The sequence below is a fragment of the Cervus canadensis genome, chromosome 3, assembly GCF_019320065.1.
Source record: "Cervus canadensis isolate Bull #8, Minnesota chromosome 3, ASM1932006v1, whole genome shotgun sequence".
Taxonomy (NCBI): Eukaryota; Metazoa; Chordata; class Mammalia; order Artiodactyla; family Cervidae; genus Cervus; species Cervus canadensis.
Genome location: NC_057388.1, coordinates 29,494,314 through 29,518,577, shown reverse-complemented (window position 1 = coordinate 29,518,577; position 24,264 = coordinate 29,494,314). Strand labels below are relative to the sequence as shown.

At 35.3% G+C, this 24,264-nt stretch overlaps 1 protein-coding gene across 2 annotated transcripts in view; it reads left to right on the top strand.

The window, feature by feature from the left end:
- The window catches only part of FAM126A (family with sequence similarity 126 member A), an 88,780-nt gene that overhangs the window by 51,530 nt on the left and 12,986 nt on the right, over window positions 1-24,264 (top strand). For both annotated transcript variants that reach the window (XM_043462818.1, XM_043462819.1), the window contains exons 7-10: window positions 136-231; window positions 13,430-13,546; window positions 16,493-16,580; window positions 17,054-17,213. In XM_043462818.1, the coding sequence (XP_043318753.1) occupies window positions 136-231; window positions 13,430-13,546; window positions 16,493-16,580; window positions 17,054-17,213 (461 nt within the window). The remainder of the gene's footprint in view (window positions 1-135; window positions 232-13,429; window positions 13,547-16,492; window positions 16,581-17,053; window positions 17,214-24,264) is intronic.

The following is a 24,264-nucleotide window of genomic DNA, read 5'->3' as shown; positions in this document are numbered from 1 at the left end:
TTGTATTCTTGTTGGTGTGATTATATTGGACAGGTCTGTTCTGTAACACAATATCCCTCCCCAGTGCTTGCTTAATTATAACTGACTTCTTGGAATTCTCAAGATTTGTAAATAACTCTTTTGGTTTGTTTTTAGGTTTGAAGTGTTGACATTCCTTTTGTTGTGTTACAATGCTGCCTTAACCTATATGCCCCGTGTTTCTCTTCAATCACTGTGTCAAATTTGTTCAAGGTAAATTCAAATGTTTTTAGTGTTGAAGTATATGAATCTAGTATTGCTTGTTTGTTACATATCTACGTTATTTTTTGTTTAATCATTTGTTTGAAACACTAAATAAGTTAATATGAAGCTGCACCTAGTCAACATACAGAAAACTCTCTAAAGACACAATGAAGTCATAAAAAACACAACAAAAAGGATAAAACTGAATAACGATTCAATGGAAAATTTTGATGAGAAAAGGCTTATACTGTACAGTTAAAAGTATGGAACTATTATGACCTTTCAGTTTTTGACATGGTTTCTGTTTTGTTTGCTTTTTATCTGTCTATCTTATCTAGTTAGTTATTTTTATTGTGTTCTAATTTGGTACCAAGAAATAAATAGGAGATACTGGTTTTTATTTTTATTTTTTATTATTTTTTATCTTTTTTTGAGATACTGGTTTTTAAACTTTTCTTGTTAAAAAAAAATTTAGGCAAGAACTTGGTTAAGTTCTTGATTATGTTAAATTATGATGATTGTTGGGTATTAATATATGCAAATATTTAAGAATTCTGATTTAAAAGAGTATTTAATGATAGTATATATGGTGTGATTTCAACATTAACTGAATATGACCAGAGTATTAACAGTAGCTATGTCTGCTTGGTGGAATTATAGTTTATTTTAATTTTTTTCCTGTGTGATTTTCTGTCATTCTCTAAATTTTCTGTGTTGAACATGTTACCTTTCTTTTGGCTGTGCTGTGAGGCTTGTGAGATCTTAGTTCCCCATTCAGGACTGAACCCACACCCTCAGCAGTGAAAGTACTGAGTCCTAACCACTGAACCACTGGGAAGACCCTGCCTTTTTTTTTTTTTTTTTTTTTTTTAAGAAAAACAAGACAGAGAAAATGCCCTTTGTAATTCAAGTAAATAAGGGAAAATGTAGAATTCAGGAACTTGTAAAATAATTTTATATTTGGCAAACTTACTTAGAAAATGTAGCTTTGGGCAATTAATAAGAGGGAGGTTGCATAGAGAAGCATAATTTCATTGCCTGCCCCTTGGAGGATGGTACCAGTGTGCCGTCACTCTCAATTACTGACTCTTCCTAATATGTTTCTTGTTTTAAATATTTTAAAAGTGGAAGTGCCCAGGGTTTTTGAATTTCACAGATCTATAAAATTTCAGAAAAGTTGAAGTGGGTATTTACATGGTGTTGCCAACTTTTTCTTTTGTCAAGTCATTGTGGTATAAATATCTTCCATCAACATCATTTAATGAAAGGAGAATATTTTTTCACCCGAAAGGGGTAGAGTGGAAGGCTAGGACAACAGTTTATAAGTTAAAAGTGGGAAGTTTAGCACTTTTCATTTCTCATTTCAGTATGGTCCAGTGAAAATGTTACACAATAAGATGAGTGTAAGAACCAACACTTCAGAAACATTGGCTTAAGGAGTAACTCGATGCTGGAACTTTCACCTGTGGAACTTAAAACATACTACTCTAAAGCAGGGTCTTAGGTGGTAGGACCCAGGGATGTGTGTGTGTGTGCATGTGTGTGTGTGCATACAGATGTTCTACTACATCCACCTAAATGAGATCCACTGTTGATATTTTACCGAAATTACTGATGACGAAGTTAGGGGAAAAAATGTGTTGCTGGTCCTGTTTAACTCCAATGGACTGTTTTCTAAAAAATTACTTTTATCTTCTGGGTAGAAAATAGCTAGTATATCAAGTTTACCAAAGCAGGAAATTAGATAACCGTTTTTAAGAATACAAGTAGGGGCTGATTTTGAAAACAAAGAGAAACACAGATTACTTTAAAACTGTCTACAGGATACTGGCCAAAGAATATTTTAGTAGAAACGTATTAGGTTAACTCTGTGCCACAAGAAAACTCAAATGTATATTCACCAGCTATAAGGAAATGAAGGAGAGAAGAGATTTATGTAATTCAAAAGACTTAAAACTATTTAACAATGCTAACTCTTATGGCACAGAACATTCATAATAGGATCTCTATCAGACTTATCATTTCCATCTTTTTTAGTTTGCTTTTGTTTTTGTTTTAGAGTCTCTATTATTGTATGATTTCAAATCTACTTCTCTTAATTCCTCATTTCCTTAGTCATTTATCAGATATTCTAATTAAGGTGTACATATTTTAAAGATGTATAGATAAAAGTTAGAAAGCACTAGGATGGGCTTCCCTGGTGGCTCAGAGAGTCAAGAATCCACCTGCAATGCAGGAGACCTGGGTTCGATCCCTGGGTTGGGAAGATCCCTTGGAGGGGGGCATGGAAACCCATTCCAGTATTCTTGCCTGGAGAATCCCCATGGATAGAGGAGCCTGACAGGCTACAGTCCATGGCGTTGCTAAGTCAGACACAACTGAGTGACTAAGCACACAGTATCCAATCAAGCAAAGCCTAGTCCGTAGCTAGGGAAGGGAAATTGGTTATAGAACTGAGGTGATATAAGTTTTAAGTGATTACATAGTTAAAGTATAAGAGCTTCCTGTTGACCTCAGTCCTGATGCAGGTTTTCCTGAAGAATAAAATAAAGTGATCACACTGTGCTATGGCTAATCAGGTTGTCTTGGCCCTGTGGCAGTTGTTTCAGGTTGCTGCTTCATTTGGTTGTTGTTAATGATTATGCAAAATGATTGACTAGTCTATCTAGGAGGACAGACTCATAATACAGCCATAAAAATTTCTTGGAATATATGAGCTAGGTTCAGTGACAGATGTGTTCCATTCTATTTTTAACCTTCTGATTATAATGAGTTGTGGAATTAAAACAATCCTGGACACTTCCCACCCTCCACTTATCTATTCTACTGGGCAAAAATCTGTTCAGTTAACTATAAGCTTTGCTTCTTGATTCAGATTGATGGCCAGTTTGATGCTTGTGTTTTCCTCATACGTAGTGTGCACAGACCCCTGAAAGGGGAGATCTGAAAGGAGGCTAGATTGAATGAATTTTAGTCAACAAGTTTTTATCTTCTACTAGTACTAAATATTACATTGTTGTTGTTTAGTTGCTAAGTCACGTCTGGCTCTTTTGCAACCCTATGGTTTATAGTCCACCAGGTTCCTCTGTCCATCAATTTCCCAGGCAAGGATACTAGAGTAAGTTGCCATGTCCTTCTCCAGGGGATCTTCCCGACCCAGGGATCTAAACTACATCTCCTGCATTGCAGGAGAGGTCTTTACCACTGAGCCACCAGGGAAGCCCAAATAGTACATATGACCCTCCTAAAAGCAACATAGCCACCAATTCTACAGATAAGTTTTATTAGTACATTCCTAAGTCTTGTAAATTTGTGAAAATATTTTTCTTTTCTTTGAGCATCTCTTTTTTTTTTTTTTTTTTTATTTCAACTACAGAGGGCAGGTCTTTATTCCCAATCCCAATCCCCCCTCCCACCTCCCTCTCCACCCGATTCCTCTGGGTCTTCCCAGTGCACCAGGCCCAAGCACTTGTCTCATGCATCCCACCTGGGCTGATGATCTGTTTCACCATAGATAGTATACATGCTGTTCTTTTGAAATATCCCACCCTCACATTCTCCCACAAGTTCAAAAGTCTGTTCTGTATTTCTGTGTCTCTTTTTCTGTTTTGCATATAGGGTTATCGTTACCATCTTTCTAAATTCCATATATATGTGTTAGTATGCTGTAATGTTCTTTATCTTTCTGGCTTACTTCACTCTGTATAATGGGCTCCAGCTTCATCCATCTCATTAGGACTGGTTCAAATGAATTCTTTTTAATGGCTGAGTAATATTCCATGGTGTATATGTACCACAGCTTCCTTATCCATTCATCTGCTGATGGGCATCTAGGTTGCTTCCATGTCCTGGCTATTATAAACAGTGCTGTGATGAACATTGGGGTGCACGTGTCTCTTTCAGATCTGGTTTCCTCAGTGTGTATGCCCAGGAGTGGGATTGCTGGGTCATATGGCAGTTCTATTTCCAGTTTTTTAAGGAATCTCCACACTGTTTTCCATAGCGGCTGTACTAGTTTGCATTCCCACCAACAGTGTAAGAGGGTTCCCTTTTCTCCACACCCTCTCCAGCATTTATTGCTTGTAGACTTTTGGATAGCAGCCATCCTGACTGGTGTGTAATGGTACCTCATTGTGGTTTTGATTTGCATTTCTCTGATAATGAGTGATGTTGAGCATCTTTTCATGTGTTTGTTAGCCATCTGTATGTCTTCTTTGGAGAAATGTCTGTTTAGTTCTTTGGCCCATTTTTTGATTGGGTCATTTATTTTTCTGGAATTGAGCTTCAGCAGTTGCTTGTATATTTTTGAGATTAATCCTTTGTCTGTTTCTTCATTTGCTATTATTTTCTCCCAATCTGAGGGCTGTCTTTTCACCTTACTTATAGTTTCCTTTGTAGTGCAAAAGCTTTTAAGTTTCATTAGGTCCCATTTGTTTAGTTTTGCTTTTATTTCCAATATTCTGGGAGGTGGGTCATAGAGGATCTTGCTGTGATTTATGTTGGAGAGTGTTTTGCCTATGTTCTCCTCTAGGAGTGTGTTTAATACGAGTGTGTTTAATAAATGGCTTACCTTGCCTTTTGATGTTGAATATCAATATTAAATATGAAACTATACTAAGCTGTAAGTTAAACTCTCCCCCGTTGTCTAATCAACTGTCCTGATGTTGTTCACTTGCTGAGTCACCTCACTGAGTAACTTGAATATGTACTGCTAGGGATTCTTGATCTGTGTGTTTTTTCCTGTATGAACATTCCTTGTTTCTGAGTCAGCCTTCTGATCACCTAATAGATTTCGTCTTGTTTTCTGTCTGTTAAGGACACCTTTGTGCAAAGACACCGTCCTGTGGATTAATTTTTGTGACTGATGAGAGAGAGGGGAACAGGCTCCTAGCACAGTGTATGCCACTTTGTTATCATTCAGTAAAGGACAGCTATTATGTATTGTGACCCAGTGATGAGCACGCATTTCCACTATAGATGCACAGACACTCTTTCTTTTTCCCCCACCTGTTTGAAGTTAAAATCCGTTCTAGAGCATACCTTATACTAGGTCATTCCTTGTTGAAGGAACCTACCATTGACTTTTCATGGCTTATTATTTAATTTGTAAACCGTCCTATCTTTATAAATCATTCCTTTACAACCCATTTGAAATAATCTTTCCTCCAACAACTTCAGTACTAGTTTTGTATATGGTACTCTCTTTAGGAAAATGAGAGAAGATGCAGCCTTTACTAGGCTCCTAATTTCAAAGAGCAGAAGCATGAGAAAAGAAAAGTGCTCATTGCTGTATAGGTAATTCTTCCATTTTCTCTTTTCTCCCTTATTCTTCCACTTTTCTGCTCTCCTGGCCTTCTCACCTCCACTCTTCTCACTATTTAAAAAGCAGAGCAGAAAAGGAAGAGGTTTTGAAATTGGTTAGTTTTATGTCATGGTATATGCTTTATCCAAATAGATATGGAATAGAACTGGACAGAATTTTAAATATTTCTCAAGTTAAAAAAATAGAAAAATTATTGTTTCCCTTTTTTTCTAACTAATTTCTACTCACTGGTCTTATGAGCTAATGATGGTAGTAATCTATTTTTTTTCCTACTTTAAGTTCTAAATAAATAGTCTCTCCAGTCAGTCCCACTGGAATTGGACTTTCTAATCATTTTGTGGTTTGTAATTCAGTACATTGACAACAATCTCACAGGTTTTCTTTCAGTCTAAGAATGAGATAGTAGTGTCTCTCAACAGAGAATGAGAATCATGACAGTAATTTTCCTCACTTACAAATTGATACTTAGATCTTCTCCCCAAAATATGTTGACAAAATATGCCTTCCAAAAGGAATTTAATTTTTTCATGGTTTATTATGAATTTGGGAGGTATCTATATGTGACCATATTGTTGTTTAGTCGCTCAGTCGCATCCACCTTTTGCAACCCTGTGGACTGTAGCCCACCAGGCAGGTGGATTCTTTACCATTGAACGACCAGGGAAGCCCATATGTGACCATCAGTTCAATTCAGTCGCTCAGTCATGTCCGACTCTTTGCGACCTCATGAATCGCGGCACGCCAGGCCTCCCTGTCCATCACCAACTCCCGGAGTTTACTCAAACTCATGCCCATCGAGTTGGTGATGCCATCCAGCCATCTCGTCCTCTGTCATCCCCTTCTCCTCCTGCCCCCAATCCCTCCCAGCATCAGGGTCTTTTCCAACGAGTCAACTCTTCGCATGAGGTGGCCAAAGTATTGGAGTTTCAGCTTCAGCATCAGTCCTTCCAATGAACACCCAGGACTTATCTCCTTCAGGATGGACTGGTTGGATCTCCTTGCAGTCCAAGGGACTCTCAAGAGTCTTCTCCAACACCATAGTTCAAAAGCATCAATTTTTTGGCTCTCAGCTTTCTTCACAGTCCAACTCTCACATCCATACATGACCACTGGAAAAACCATAGCCTTGACCAGACGGACCTTTGTTGGCAAAGTAATGTCTCTGCTTTTTAATATGTTATCTAGATTGGTCATAACTTTCCAAGGAGTAAGCGTCTTTTAATTCCATGGCTGCATTCACCATCTGCAGTGATTTTGGAGCCCAAAGAAATAAAGTCTGACACTGTTTCCACTGTCCTCCCATCTATTTCCCATGAGGTAATGGGACCAGATGCCATGATCTTAGTTTTCTGAATGTTAAACTTTAAGCCAACTTTTTCACTCTCCTCTTTCACTTTCATCAAGAGGCTTTTTAGTTCCTCTTCACTTTCTGCCATAAGGGTGGTGTCATCTGCATATCTGAGGTTATTGATATTTCTCCCGGCAATCTTGATTCCAGCTTGTGCTTCCTCCAGCCCAGCGTTTCTCATGATGTACTCTGCTTATAAGTTAAATAAGCAGAGTGACAATATACAGCCTTAACATACTCCTTTTCCTGTTTGGAACCAGTCTGTTGTTCCATGTCCAGTTCTAACTGTTGCTTCCTGACTTGCATACAGGTTTCTCAAGATGTGACCATAGAGTAAGTTTAATACCGCAGTAGGGGTTAGGTCACTCAGCTGCTCTTTTGTAAGGTCGAGTTCTTATGTTTTGGATTTGTAAAGGGAAATCAGATAACTTCAGGATAAACCTCTAGTGATTAGAGGAGTCAAGCACTCATGTGACATGTAGCTTTATTGTTGGTTTTTGCTTTGTTATATATCTTAGTGTAAATTCAGTGAAAATAAAATAAAATCTGTGCAAAAAGAATATCTTTGAAGAGAGCAATCAGAGTACTGAAGAGTAAATCAGAATTCTTAAGTATTAAAAAAAAAAGAATGGAGAAGAGAAGGTAAAGAGATGCCATTATCAGTTAATGCTGTAGCTATTAAGACTAGATTATTTTGGATGTGGCTCAATGTCGCCTCCTTGGAGAGGTCTTCCATTATCATCTTTTCTATAGTAGCACTTTCCCACCCACCCCAGTTTATTTCCTTTTAGTGCTTATAACACTGTTATTACCCTGTTTGTTCATTTGGTATATCCTGTCAACTGCTGGACTATCATGAAGTCAGGAACTTTGATTTTTTCCACTGCTGTCTGCTCAGAGTCTCCTCAAGAGAAAGGTCTGGCATACAGTAAACTTAGTAACTATTTGTTCAGTAAATGAATGAAAGATGATCTCTTTCACTTGAGATTTGTGATCCAATAAGTACAGTTACAATTAAAGGAAATAATTAAGTTTTAGTTTTTTCAAAATCTTTCATTGATAAAGGAAAAATTCTTGAAGTCACTTGCGGCAGTTGGTGTAAAGTTTTAGTAGCTATTAAAAACTATCAGCTAAAAAACAAACAAAAACCCCTAATGGCTATGATCTGAATGTTTGTGTTCCCACCCACCCCCAGATTCTTATGTTGAAATCTTAATGTCCAATGTGATGGTACTAGGAGGTTGGGCCTTTGAGAGGTACCTCGGTCATTCATGAGGATTCCTCTTGAATGGGGTTAATATTCTTAGCCAAGAGATACTACTGGTCTCCCCCTCCCCTTCTGTCATGTGAGGATATGGCAAGAAGTCTGCAGCCTTGAAGAGGGCCCTCACCTGACCATGCTGGCACCCTGATCTTGTGATTTTAGCCTCCAGAACTTTGAGAAATGAATTTCTGTTGTTCATAAGGTACTCAGTCCGTTGTGTTTTGTTATAGTAGCCCAAATGGACTAAGACACTAACTGTCTGCATTTCTGAAGAAAGAAGTAAATAAACCCTGTAATACATGACTGCTTATCTCCTTAGGTAGCTAGTAGAGAAAATGAGAGGACCTAGATTCCTATATCTTGTGTAAAGTGAGAGCTCTGGCTCTTTAGTTCTTACCTAAAGTAAATTTAACAGTTGATTGACCATCCTAGACCCAAGGCAAGGTTGTTTAAAAAAAAAAAACCAAACTGTGTAATAATAACAGTAAATGGTTTCTGACCATATTTTCTTTTCTAAACCATATACTTTCCTTCCTGATTTCTAAACCTATGTATCCGATTCAGTAAACATCTTCACTGAAATGTCCCATAAATATCTTATGAAAGTTAGAATTCTTTCTCTTATAACTGACTGATATCTGCATAAAACTGCATTATATCATTGGGAAAATTTTTGGCTCCTAGTATTTAGAGAAGACTTCTGAAAGTCCCTTGGACAGCAAGGAGATCAAACCAGTCAATCTTAAGGGAAATCAACCCTGAATATTTGTTGGAAGGACTGATGCTGAAGCTGAAGCTTCAGTATTTTGGTCATCTGATGAGAACAGCTGACGTTTTGGAAACGACCCTGATGCTGGGAAAGATTGAAGGCAGAAGGAGAAAAGGGCGTCAGAGGATGAGATGGCTGGATGGCATCACCGATGCAAGGGACATGAACTTGGGCAAACTTCGGGAGATGGTGAGGGACAGGGAGGCCTGGCGTGCTGCCGTCCATGAGACTGCAATGAGTCAGACATGACTCGGGGGCTGAACAACAACAACTTGGGAAAAGCAGAGATGGAACTTACCTCAGCTAGATTCAGAGGCTCAAATGATGTTAGGTTATCAACTCTTGGCGTTGTACATTTTTTTTCTGACAATAGGCTTCTTTCATGTGGTGAGAGCAGTGACCACAGGCAGCTAAAAACTGACATTGTCTACCTTTAGTGAACTCAGCAAAAAAGAACGTCTCTCCCAGGTTCACTGTGAAAAACAGTCCAGCCAAAGTTTCTGATCATGCTGTCTGAGGCTTGAATAAACCCTTCTAGGGCCAAGTTGTGTAGCAGTATTATTGGAAGAATACTGTATGTATCAGTTTAAATATTGGTTGGACTGTTTTAACAGAAATAACGGTAACTTAAAGGAAGTAGCTATTCACTTTCTTTCACATAAAATCCCAAGTTAATAGATGGCCTGAGGGCAGATTGGCTCTGTTTCTAAAGTGTTCATGCTACTTCTTTCTTGGGATTCTGCATTCTCTTCGGTGTCCCTCTTCAGTGTCTGTATGATGATGGATCACTGCTATTACATCTGCCTTCTATCCTGAAAGTAGGGAGAGAGTGGAAGGCAAGCAGCTGCTTTTTAAGGGTACAACTCAGAAGTCGCACCACTTCAGTTAACAAACCGTTGTCTAGAACTAGTCACATGATCAGACTTACACTAGGAAGGCTAGAGAATATAGGCTCCATCGGGTGGCCATTGTTCTAGCTAGAGCTGGTTGGGAAGTGCGGAGGGGTGTGTGCCTTTATATACATTATTAGAAGGAAGAAGGGAAAAATAGATCTTAGAGTAGTGATCTCTTGTCACAGGCAGTTTCATTGGCAGCCTCACCATAATCACATGGCTGTACCTGATTTTATAGGGGAAGACTAGTTCCTAAAGGTAAGAGGGATAGAGGGATATTAATGGAAGATATCGGAGGTGAAAGAGAGAGCATGACAGACAAAAGTAACACCTGTATCATATACCTAAAAATAAACACATCTGAAACTTAGCATCTTTCGAAACAGTATATATTTGTCCAAATTGATTTAATGGCTGCCAGCCAGTCAGCTGTCCAAACTAAATGTAGGGCTAATTACACACTTCTCTTATTCTTTCCTTCTCAGTCCCTGTTGATACTTAATTGATGTGACTCCAGTCCCATGGATTCTCCTCCCCACAATTACTTCTTTAGTTCAGGCTCCCTTCCTCTCACTCATGGGATATTTGGACACTCTCCTCTCTAGTCTCCAAAGAGAACCTGAGTGATATCAAAAGACCAATCTGATCATGTCAAACCCTTGCTTAAAACAACAAAACAAAAATCTTAGTTGCTTCCCATTGCCTTCATGATAAAGCGTAGCAGGTTATAAAATGCTCTGACTCCTAACTAGCTAGCTTCTCTTACTTTTTAGTGTCCTAGCATTCTATTCCTACTAAAATCCTACCACTCTCCTCAATATCACACTGTTTCATCTTTCTCTGGTTTTGCCCTTTACTATATTTTCACCTAGGGCTTCCCTGGTGGCTCAGTGGTAAAGAATCTGCCTCCAATGCCATAGACGTGGGTTCAGTCCCTGGGTTGGGAAGATCCCCTGGAGAAGGAAATGGCAACCCACTTCGGTATTCTTTCCTGGGAAATCCAAACACCGCTTTTTCTTCAAGGGGCTTCCCTCGTGGCTCAGACGATAAAGATTCCGCCTGCAATGGGAGCCTTGGGTTCAATCCCTGAGTTGGGAAGATCCCCTGGAGGAGGGCATGGCAACCTGTCCGGTATTCTTGCCTGGAGAATCCCCATGGACAGAGGAGCCTGGCGGGCTGCAGTCCATGGGGTCGCAAAGAGCTGGACGTGACTAAGCAACTAAGAACACACGTAGTTCAAAGAAATCTCTTTCTGGGAAACTTGCTCTGGCCCTCTCCTTCTTCCACTAGCATTTACTTCTCTCTCCTTTTGCTACCTCTGTCATCTTAGTCATTGCAAATATTTGTTGACTACAGTCTTTTTGATTTGATTATGAATCCCTGTGGGACCTATATCTTTTATCTATATCCCTAGTGTCTGACACAATATAAATCCTTAATAAGTATTTATTGAATGAATAAATGAATTGAGAAATCTTATCTTTCATATAATGGTTCTCAGTTATTTACTATCATCCCTATTATAAAGGTGTAAAGTGTAAGAAGAAATTGTTCTAAGTTTGCTTCTTTAGGTAATAAGAGGAGTCTCTTTTCTTATTTGCGTATAAGTTTTTATAATATAAAACAAAATTTGAGTTTTTATTTCATGGAGAGCTGATTTTTCTGAGCTTCTCTCAGGTGGCTATAACAAAATACTGTAGATTGAGTGGCTTAAACAATAGTTCTGGAGGCTGGGAAATCCAAGGTGAAGATGCCAGACTTAGTTCTAAGCAAAGGCCCTGTTCCTACCTTACAGGTGACTGACCACCTTCAGATGGCTGAGCATCCTCTGGCCTCTCTTCCTCTTTATATAAGGTCACTAATCCAGTAATGGTCCCCACCCTCATGACCTAGTTACCCTCAGGGTGTCCCACATTCAAAACCATCATATTGGGGAATTAGGGCTTCAACATACAAATTTTGAGGGAAAGGAAACATTCCGTTTTTAAGTATCCCTGCTCCCTCTTACTCTTGGTTCTAAAGAATTTTAAGATCCTGTCAATATCAAATGAGTTTATATTTATTCTTTAAAGTTGCTTTGAATAAATGATATCCTCAAAGGGGATATTTTTTGGAATTGTCTGTGGCATACCCGGACATGTTTAAGTGAAGGCTTAGGTTCATTGAGTAGACGGAATATTAATTTCCAAGTAGTAATTGAATGGAGGGGTAAATTACAGGCTGTTTTCTAGTACCATATTAAGTGAAGGTTGTGCTGGTAAGAGGTGATGTGGGTGGTGGTGAGAGGTGGGCAAAATGAGTGAAGGGAGTGAAAGTGTAGAAACTTCCAGTTATGAAATAAGTAAGTCCGGGGATGTAATATACATCATAGTGACTGCAGTTAGTACTGTACTGCATATTTAAAAGTTGCAAAGAAAATAAATCTTAAAAGTTCTTACCACAAGGAAAAGATTTGTAACTGTGTGTGATGGATGTTAACTAGACTTATTATGTGATCATTATGCCATATATACAAACATCCAAACATTTTATGGTATATCTTTAAAATAATATGGCTATATCTCAAGAAAGAATAATAAAGTAAATATTAAATCAGATAATAAAGCAAAAAAAAAAGTGAGGGCTGTGTTGTATCAGTCACACCATATTATGAGAAAACAACTGGTTTCCAATTTTATTAGAGATAGAAGCTTAGTGTTTATTTAAAAGCAGTGCATGTGGGTCATAGAAAATTTAGAAAATACATATAAATGTAGAGAAGAAAATAGAAAACTCTGTGTCCTTGTATATGATTATTTTACAGTGATATGCCTTTCACCTACTTGTTTGTTATAAAATGGGATAGGATACATGGGTTTATAATTTTTTCCCTGTCATTTAAATTGACTTTCAAAACATGTTTATTTCATATTATTCTCTGAATGATATATATAATTGGTCCCCAGGGTTAGACTTTGAAGTGGCTTTGTATTTACTAAACTAAATACTCTTTAAGTATTCTTTACTAAGATTCATACTTCTTGTAGTTTCTTTTAAAAATGTTAGTAAAATCTATTGGTCTGTAAGATTCTACCTTTGGTGTCATGTTTAGACATGTGAAGACTAGTATTTTATTTTTTATTTATGGTATTTTAATAAATTTTTCAGTCTGTCTGAAATTTATTAAATGTACTGTATGAAGTTTGAGTATAATTTTAGAATATTTTTTTGGAGCCTGCAGTTTATGTCAAGAACTTTGTCAGGAATAGAGGATCATATCACTGTGATCTGTTCATGCTAAATAACACTGAGTTTCATGTTTTTTATGATAACCAAAAATCATTAATAATACGATCAATAATAATGATTGAACAGAATTAGTGAACTAACTCTGAGAATCTGGTTCACTTATTATATTTTAACATACCTCTAGCTTTCTACATATTTTTCCAGTCTAACTTACTCAGGAAAATGTTATAGACAAATGTTCTGTTTTGAAAGATTCCTTGTTTCATTGCTATTTGGTTTGTAATGAGAGCATACCTTGTATATTGTTAACTTACAGATGTTACAAAATATATTATCTGTATTTTTACTAATTTTGCAAATATATTTATTTTGGTCTTTCTAGAATCTGTGTTTGTGGATATCCTCGACAACAAGTAAGAAAATACAAAGGTATAAGTAGCAGGGTACCAGTTTCTTCAGGATTCATGGTGCAAATGTTAACAGGAATTTATTTTGCCTTGTAAGTTTATTTCATATACAAACTTAACCTTTGATCTCTTTGGAAAATTATAGTCTTATTTTATTGTTACTGCATTATAAATGCAGTATAATAACATTTTTGTGAAAATATGAATCAATATCCTAATAAGTTTTATTATTTAAAATAAATCTTTTAATATTCTAAAGAATATATAACCAACTAAAACACTTTGTCATCTTTAATTGAAAGACAGAATGAAAATTATTGATACGTAAATACACTCACAGTTTCTTTTGTCATTACTTATTTTTATTTTTTTGCTGTAATTTCCAAATAGCATTTTTCCCTAATGAGTATCTTTTTTCCATTTCCAGAAATTTTAATTATTGAAAAACATCTTAAAGTCTCTTTCATCACAAAGTTTATTATGAATATGCTACTAATTTCTAAAATCAATGATATCTTGTTTGTTGCTTTAGGTGTTAATACTTTTCCTTGAACCCGATCTTTTACTTTCTAATTCTCTTACTATATATATTATATTCGCTTGATACCCTAATTTTCTCCAGTAGATTATAAACTTCTTCCTTTTTTTTTTTTCCTTTTGGCCACACCACACAGCTTATGGAACCTTAGTTCACTGACCAGGAATCCAACCCACATCCCCTGCATTGGGGAAGCATGGAGTCTTAACCACTGGGCTGCCAGGGAAGTCCTGATTATGAGCTTCTTAACTGAAGGAAGAATTTATGATCTTTGGACCAAATCTGATCTGCTCCCTTTAAAAAAAAAAAAGTTTTATTGAAATGCAGTGACATTCATTTATATATTGTCAGTGGCTGCTTTTGTGTTACAGTGACAGAGCTGACCCCACGAACCTAAAACATTTATTATCTGGCCCTTTAAGAAAAATTTTGTTGACTCGTGTTAGACCAGTAATATTGCTCCAAAGCTCTTGGATGTTCTGATCTATTTTGCTTTTTCTCTTTTTTGCTGTGTTTCTGATTGAGTAATTTCTGTTGATCTGTCTTCATGTTCCTCGATTCTTTCCTTGACTGTGTTAAGTCTACTAATAAGCGCACTGAGAGCATTCTTTATTTTTAGCCTTTTCATTTGGCTTTTTCTTATAGTCCCTATCTCTGCTGAACTATCCATCTATTCATGCATGTTGCCCCTCTTTTCCACTAGAGACTTTAATATATTAATCTTAGTTATTTTATTTTCCCCAGTAACTGTAGCATTTGAATTTGGTTCTGTTGTTCTTTGTCTCTTGACAGTGGGTTGTTTTGCCTTTTGCTTTTTGTGTGCTTTGTAATATTTGACCATCATTTTGTTCACGAGTAGGACAGTAGAGATTGAGGTAAATATTATTTATGCCTAGAGATGGATATGCCTCTTTTCTAGTATACTAGTAGAGTTATTATAGAGAGGAGTGAGCTGGGACTGGATTTCATTGTTGCTATGGTTACCTATATTGCACCACCTACTTCAGATTCCTTTTATGTTACCTGGTACTTACAGCTGGAGAGTTTCTCCTCAATATTCTTGCTCTATCCTCAGCTTTCAGCTTTCCCGGTGTGTCTGTACCTCAGAGAGGGTCTCTCTCCATGTTCTTCCCTCTCCTCTAGCAGTAGAGTGCTGTTGCATGTTTCTGATATGTACTAGCCTGGTTCGGGATGGTGGGGAGGAGGAAGTGGTATTTTCTGTTGTTCTGGTCTAGTCTCATTTCTAAGCAGGCCCTGTGTCCTTGCTTATCAGGGTAGGAGTTCCTCAGTGGTCCTGACTCTTCCCTGCAGGTAGAGGTTTTTTCTTTTTCTCCCCCTCACAGCCAGAGTTGGTCTTTGCCTCTTTCCTCGGGGTGAAATGGTTTGCTGGTCTTTCCCCAAAGGCTTTAAACTTTTGTTCTGCTGGAAGGGTCTGGCTGGACCTTGGTGCCTTTTTGGCTGTGGCGGCCACTGTTCCTTCAGGCCTGCGCTGCCAAGAGCAGCTTTCTCTGGTCCCCTGCTTTGTGCTTAGCCTTTCTTATGAGTGCCTAAATGTGGCTTGTGAAGAAGAGCTAATGAGTGGGTATGAATCCCCTTGTATCTACTTCCAGAGTGTCTGTACTCTTGTCTGGCCCACACTTGGCTTTTAGGAATTTGTTGAAAAGTTTAGCTGAATTTCTCTTACCCACCTGCATTGTGGCCTGAGTCTCCTCAAGGGCACTTGACTGCTGTTGAGTGTTGGGCTACTTGGTTGCCCTGTGACCATAGCTCCTTGTTGCTTTCATGAGAAGTTATGATTTTTTAGATTACGTGGCTTTATCTTGTGTTTAGGGTGAGAGCAATGCTCTTTCCATTTTTTAGGCCTCACTTGTACTCTTGATGTAATTCACACTCCTTTATTTTGTTGTCGTATGAGAAAGCCATTATTTCTCTGTCCATTCCATCATTGAGCCAGTTTTTAGGAATGGTTTGGCCATATCTTTGAAAGTTAGTCCACACACACTTTTTCCTCTAATATCTCTGTGCTATGTGTAGCATATATCATATACACTTCTAACTGACTATGTGAATGCAAAGAAATAACTACTTAGGATGCTGCAAGCCACAGTAGTTGTAGATTTTCATTAAAAACTGTGGGAGTTACAGAGTAATTTGACCATAAAGTGTTCTGAACATTATTCCAAGGTATATAATTTATTATGCTCTGACTTGCTTTGAAAGTAAAATGCTTTGAAATTGCCTAGCTTTTTGGGTACATGTTTTATAAATAGACATGTTATTTAGAGAAGAAATGCATATCTATAAAATTTTCTGTTAATAGACTTTCAGATATAATTGAAAGGAATTCAAAGATTTAAAAATACATTTTTAATGAGGGTAGAATGCTAAGAAGTGTGCTAATATGATCGATTATTTTCCTCATTAAAGATAAACAGTTTCTCATTATATCTTATTTAATTTATATAGAATTAATTTAAAATAATTGTACTTAATTTTATAGTTACAATGGAGAATGGGATCTAGCTCAAAAAGCATTGGATGATATTATATACAGAGCCCAGCTAGAATTATATCCAGAGCCATTGCTGGTAGGTGCCTCACTTATTTATGTAAATTAAAATTTCTCAGCTTAAAACTATAAATTAAGAAGCCATTTGGAGTGCATTAATATATTATTAATACTCAATGATTCATGCTCCTGTTGTAATAGAAAACTTTTATACTTGAAAAAGGTATACATAATTTGAAATTTTCATTAAGCTAACTTCTTAGCCTTATAGTTCTTTTCATATGTAAGAATGTTCTCATTAACATGCTAGAGCTGCATTTATTAATTAGCATTAGGAAATATAATTTAATATTTTGGAATTCTAAATTTCATCACATATATTTTTAACTGTGAATTTTGTTCTTCTTAATTTAGAGGATTTATGTATCATCTTATGATATATCTTGGAGGAATTATTCTTTTTAAAAACCTGTTAAAATTTAGCATCTTGTTTTATCTGAGTAATAATACATCTATTCAATGACAATCTTAAACTATATTTTTCCTTCTTAGGTTGCCAATGCAATACAAGCTTCATTGCCTCACGGTGCCATGAGATCTAGTAAGGAGGGTACAAGGTGTATTCAAGTTGAGATCACACCAACTTCCTCTAGAATATCAAGAAATGCAGTAACCAGCATGTCAATAAGAGGTCACAGGTGGAAAAGACACGGTAAGAAACAAAACACTCTTCAGATTAGAGGATTGTTAGTGCTGTCCCCTTCTTTATACTTAAGGTGCTGTAACTTCTAAATTTAGTAAATAATATTATAGTGGCATGGAATAAAGAGCTGTTGGATCACCTTTAGCTTTTCATTTACTATCCATGAATGGCAGTCAATAGGAAAACAGAGCCCTTATGTTACACATATGGATGAAAATTTATTTAAATGTTGAATTAGCTTTAAATTTTATTTCAACACAATAGGACAGTAGGAAATACATGTTTCGATTATTAATACATTTTGTGTTTCTATCCACAACTGCTTCCAAATATTCCTTAAGGTTCTTGATTTTTGAACTCTTTAGCAGGTATACTTGCATACAAGAATAGGACAACTATAATATAGGGACTTAAACATTTTCTTCTGAAAGTCTTAGTAAAGAATCCTATAGTATTGATCCAACTCTAGATATTTCTATATTCTGGAAGTTAATTTTCTTGCAAGATTATTTGTTTTATTATTCCTCCTTGATTGCTTCATTTTATTCTTTAAATATTCTACTGGAAGTTAATTTTATTTACCATGACCTTTTCAGTTTTTTCCATCACTCTACTTTCTCTCATACCTTATTTTTTATTTGATTTCTTGTTCTTTTTATAACCCTCCTCCTACCTAGAAGTTGTTGTAGTGGGCGCACATCTATGTAAGAAGACTACTATCACCTTTCTAGAAGTTAACCACAGAATGGGAAACAAAAAGCTGCTTCTTTGCCCCAAGCAAGCATATGTATTGGTGTAAAACAAAATCCACTGTTTTCTTCTTCCTACAAACTGCAATGAAAATGGTAGCTCCTTTAGTATATTTGATAGTTCCAGTTGTCTCTATGATGTCTATAGAGAAAATGCAAAAGTGCGATGATTCACTGTGAAATAGAAAGTTGATAGCAGTTGCCATTGTTCCTCGCAGGGAATCTAGAAGGCTGTATGTCCAAAAAAAAAGATGATGGTATTCTCCAACTTAACCAATGATCATTTTCAGTCTTGTCTTTTTTTAAAGTGGTGTAATAAATTCCTGAAAGTCCTTTAGGAAGGCACAAAAAAATGGAAATATGTTTGCCATTATCAAGGCAAATTATGCTATTGTTTAAAATATAGGGTCTAAACATACATCAGTTTCTTCAGTGAAATTTATGCTACAGTTTGACTAGATGACAGACAGAAAGTCATTTAATTAGATATCACCATGTTACCCTAGAGGTCAGTTTTTTATTTGGGCACTAATAGGTGAAAATAGGCACAGAGGTGATGAATCAGATTGTGTGGGTCCATTATGGCCATAATTGCTCAAAAACTACCACTACAGGAAATGCAGCGATGAATTTTAATTCCTTTTCCACTGTTGCTTCTTTCTATATAGGTGGACGTATTGGGAACTAGGGGGAAAAATATAGGTCTTGTAGTTAAAAATGTGAAATATTGAAATTTTAATGCTTAATTGTATTTGTATATATGTACATGTGAAAGAGGAGGTTTGGATATGTGTTCATAAATGCATTTACCAAGATAAGATGTGTACCCAGCAATAAAATAGAAACCATTTTTCAGAAATATTGTATAGCAGTAAATTACCAAAACAAGAAAAGACTACTTGAGTATACTGTATGCACTAGATTTTTACATATCTTCCAGATTTTATTTTGGCTACCACTTGAAGGGTTGGCACAGTGTCTTAAGGCTCCAGCCTCATAGGCTCCAGCCTTTCTCACTACATTTATTCAACCTTCAAAACTCTGGCACTTGGGCAACTCCTATTTATGATAATAAAAAAATCAAGGATGAGGATTTAGAAGAGAATGCAGTATGAAAAGCAAGTCAGATGCATGTAGCAGAAACAGAATGTAGCTTAGTCTTGACCATTCATCTGCAGTGTGAATTCTCTTTATCCAGTGGACTCTAAAATATTCCTAGGCCAAGGTCCTTGTTTATCTCCACAGGTAGACTACATTCTCCCTTTATAGAGCAATCTTGGCTTTCCTTCCTAGAGCAGTATTTTTCATTGTTTTGCTGAACTGAAAGCTTTTCTGTTTTCCATCACCATGGTCCTGATTCCTATCTGAACACCTTATCATTGTTCTGGCTCTAGCTGACACTGGCTTCTTGTGGGGAAGATAAGTATCTTTACTATAGTTTGTAAATATTTAGATAATTCTCAATTTGTAAATGAATTTTTAAATTAAATGTGTTTATATAGATTATGTTTATTATATTCACATATGAATTATATATAAATTATAAATGAATTTAATTTATACATTAATTTTTGCAGAAACAGTGTTAAAGGGCTTGTGGATTCCAGGGTGATCCACAAAAGACTTACTCTCATAATGTTTCTAAAGCATAGCACTGTAGAATGTAAGGTTAGTTTATGACTATGTGAAAACACATTCAGAGTTTCTTTGTTTGGTGGAATGCTAAATGCATTTTGTGTTCGACCTATATCTCTTATCATTCCCTTCCAACACCAACCCTCCCAGAAGGAAGGATTTCTTCTCAGACCCTGAACTGTATCACATGGTAGGAACATGGAATATGCAACTTGAACTCAGTGATGATGAGGGTTGGGATAGGAGAAGGGACATGAAACATGAATGTTAAGGAATATTCTTTTTTTTTCTCCTTGCTTCTTCCCTTGTTACTGCCAGTGCTGGGAAAGAAGAAAGCAGTTGTTCTTTTTTTTCTTTTCTTGGATCTCTTCCCTTTTTCTTCTTATTTTAAAAATGAGATATAATTGACATGTAACATTAGTTTCAGGTGTACAGACAGGCATCAATATATGAATACATTGTGAACTGATCAGTAAAGTAAATCTAGTTAATATGCATTTCCACACATAATTACCTTTTTGCCCCCTCATAATGAGAATTTTTAAGATCTACTCTCTAAGCAACTTTTAAAATACACCATACAGTATTATTATTAACGAATAATCACCATGCTGTACATTACATCCCATGATTTATGTTTTTATAACTTGAAGTTTGTATCTGTTGATCACTTTGACCCATTTCACCCGCTACCATTTCCCACCTCTGTTCTCTGTTCTCTGTATCTAGTTCAGAGTTTTTGTTTGTTTTTTAGGTTTCACATATTAGGAAGCTCACATGGTGTTTGTCTTTCTCTCTCTGACTTATTTCTTAGCATAATGCCCTTAAGGTCTATCCATATAGTTGCAAATGACAGGAGTCCCTTCTTTTTTATGAATAAATAACCTATCACATTTTTATTATTTATTCATTTGTTGATGGCTGTTTAGGTTGCTTCCATATTTATGTCTTTCTTTATTGCCTCTCTTCTTATTTCTCCATTTTCCATCCTAGCTGGGGAGGAAAGGGGCAGGAGTAAATAAGGTTACTGAAGCAGTCAGTCAGAATTTTGTTTTGTTTTTTTTGACTTTTTTTTCTTTACATCTCCCTATTTCATTAAGAAATATAGATAATTAAGCCATATAAATGTATTTGTTTTTTTGCATAGCTGAGTCACCAAAAATTGCACATGCAAACAAATACATTAAATTGGAACACTTAATCACATGTTTTCTTTTTCTTATTTGTAACAACAAAAAAAAAACTATCTTTACAGCCAAAACCAATTCATATTTTAGTATGAAACTAATTTTGAACACTTTTAGTCATTTGCATTCAAAAATTTTTTTCTGAACTCTTTTTGAATGTATTTCAGTATTCTCTGAAGCTTCCCAGATCTGCCATTCTTTTGTTAAAGTTAAGAATTTATCTATAATTTATATATTAATGGAAAGCATTCTTTTGGAACACAAAAAAATTGCTTTAGCTTTAGCATTTCCACACATTTCAGAACATAGATCCCTTGCCATGACCTTATTATTGTTAAATAACAACCCAAATTTCTAGAGTTATATTTTGGCAAGTTCAATTTTTAAATTATTATTATTATTAATAGACTTTATTTTTTCAAGAGCAGTTTTAGGTTCACAACAAAATTGAGTGGAAAGTACAGGTTCCTGGATACCCTCTGACCACTACCCTTTATCAACATTCTTTATCCTCCCAACAGTCAACACCCCAAGCAAGAGAGATGTTGCAAGGCCCTGTCATTCTAATTTTGATGAGACAGTGATTAAAGAGAATGATTTTTAAAGAAAAGTTAGTTTCTGCTGATGTATTATTTTGGAGAGACATGTTTGACCATTGGCGTCTTTGCCTGATTTTCCCCACTTTTCATTTAGTTTCTTTGATATTGTACTGATGAGGCATAACTTAATGTTGTGTTTTCAGACTTTTGAAATTCTGTGTATAAATTTTTGAGAAAGTTTTAATGAATTTATAATTCCATGTCAATATATATGTTCAGAAACTAAAATTATAATGTAGAGTTGCTGCTTTTGACTTTCAAGGGTCATAGTTTCATAATTAATAGCTTTATTTATATATATTATTAATTCTTTCAAACATACTGTATTTCATTTAGTGTATATTTTTTAAACCTATATTTTCAAGCCACTTACAGATTGAGGGCTATTTAGAAGTCATAATTTGAAAGTAAAATGCAATTAGAGAATGATAATAATAGAAAAAAGATTTTTCAAAGCATTAAGTAAGGTAAGAGAAGAATGTGAGTAGATTATGACCATAATAAGAGTCAAAATGAAAATTCCAGTAATAAAGGTAAAACTGTGAAATAATCAATTTTTTAAATTAATAATAAAAATGCAATTTTATTTTCTTAAATATTTATTACTTTTAAAAAACAGAGCTAAAAGAAAAGCAGAAGGTATTTCTTTATAATAATGCTTCTTTTCTATAGTTATTCTTAAATGTTGCTTCTAAAGCTTTTTTCATTATCTACCATTTCAGCTATAAGTCCTATTTCTTAAATTCCTGAATAATTCTCCACAATCTATACTTATTTATTTCCTTTCACTTTTCCATTCCTTCTCTTCCAGAGCAAATTTAATTTCTTTTTTTTTTGTCTGTTTCCCCACCACCACCACCACCATTATGACTCACTCTTCCACTTTTTCAAATTATCTATACTTAGAACAATGCAGTCAACTTTCCTCCTTTCTTTTAAAATGGTATTGAAATACCCATTCCATAGAAGTCCCCTAACTAAGTTATAGTTGCAAATAATGTGTACTTATAATTTTTACCAGCTTGTTATCTGCTAAAGTCTTATCTAGTGAAATCCTAATTTTTTATTACTTCCTACCATTTTTCCACTAGTGCATTTGTGAGATAAGTGAGACAAGTCAGTGAAAAGCATTTTGGTATGTTTTAAAACACTACATAAAGCCTGATTGTTTATTAATTAAAAACTGTTTGCTTCATTTTATTAACTGAACAATAGTATTCTTGATAAGCTTTTATTAGCAAGCTTGCTATTTAAATGATCCTGTGATTTACTCTTTCATTGACTTTCCTCAATTTGAGACAAACATGTTGAGTTTGAGTATATCAGACAAAAAATATGTGAGACATACATGATACAATGTGTGATACATATGTGATACAATAGTAATAATCAGTTTAGTGGTATCTTTAAAATTTCTATAACCCTGAAGTTTAGTACTCTAACTCTACTATCTGACATTTATATCACCATTACAGAAATATATCACCATTACAGTAAGGATTTTTTAGAATGTTGTTTTAATACCTGCTGTCTGCATTCCAAATTCACATGTAAATAGAATATATTGAACTTATATTCTCATTTATGTATGATTACAGCTGTTTGCAACAAGTAAGTATAACAATAAAAGTGATATTTATAGTCTAGATTCTTTCAGTTTTGCCCTACTTTTGGTCCTGGCACATGTTAAATGATTTATTTTTATAATACTGAATTTCATTATTTTGACTTAGGAGATCCAAGAGTACAAAGCTTTAGATAGTTAAAAAGAATTGAGGGACTTCCCTGGTGGTCCAGTAGATAAGACTTCACCTTCCAATGCAGGGGGTGCAGGTTCAAGCCCTATTCAGGGAGCTAAGATCGCAAATGCCTTGTGGCCAAAAGAAATCCTCCAAAACATAAAACAGAAGCTATTGAAACAAATTCAATAAAGACTTTAAAAATGGTCCATATCAAAAAAACTTGAAAGAATTATATATATTTTTAAGTCTTCTTAGTAATATCAAATCAGTACCCTGAGAATTTTAGAGTATTTAGTCAATTGTATGGAGTGTTTATGTGAAAAATGAAGCACAATACAGTTCACATAGATTGGATCTAAAGAAAGTGAAGTTTCATGTTGTTACAGCTGCTTTATTGCATTTCCAGCATTAAGTTTCTGTTTAAAGGATGTTAAGGTATTTAAATGAGTTTAAATTATTATGACAGAATTCAAAGATAACCTGTGATTATGTTTTTTTAAATGACCAAAACATGTGATTGATTTCAATTTGCTCAGAGGTTTAGTACTAACTTATTAGATGAGAAAAGAAATGGAACAATAGAAAAGATGCAGTTCATGTTGCAAAATAGTTTATTTAAAACCAGTTATTTTTAAAACCTGGTTATTGATTTTTTAAATGTTAATAAATTTCTATTATATAATATATTGATAAAATAGGGTAGTCATAACTTTCTAATGAACAAATCTGAATAATTATAAAAGGTATGCTTTGGAAAATCCCATGGACGGAGGAACCTGGTAGGCTATAGTCCATGGGGTCGCAAAGAGTCGGACATGACTGAGCAACTTTACTTTCACTTTCACTTTAGTTAAATATCTTTAAAAATTATTTAAAACGTTTAAGCTGATCTTTCTAGATAGTGCAGAAGGTAAATGCCATAAATCTTGGAATGAAACATTTATTTTGTGAATCAGATTTTATGATTTTATGAGTAAATCATTTGGGGAAAAACAAATTTGCCAATAATTATAAAAGCATTTTGAAAAATGCAGAAATGGTAATTTTAAATGAAAAAGTAGCAAACTTTAAAGAATTGGCTATTGGAATTCTGCATTTGCAGTTAGATATTTATAATACTTATGTTTTTATTTTTAAAGTTTCTTATA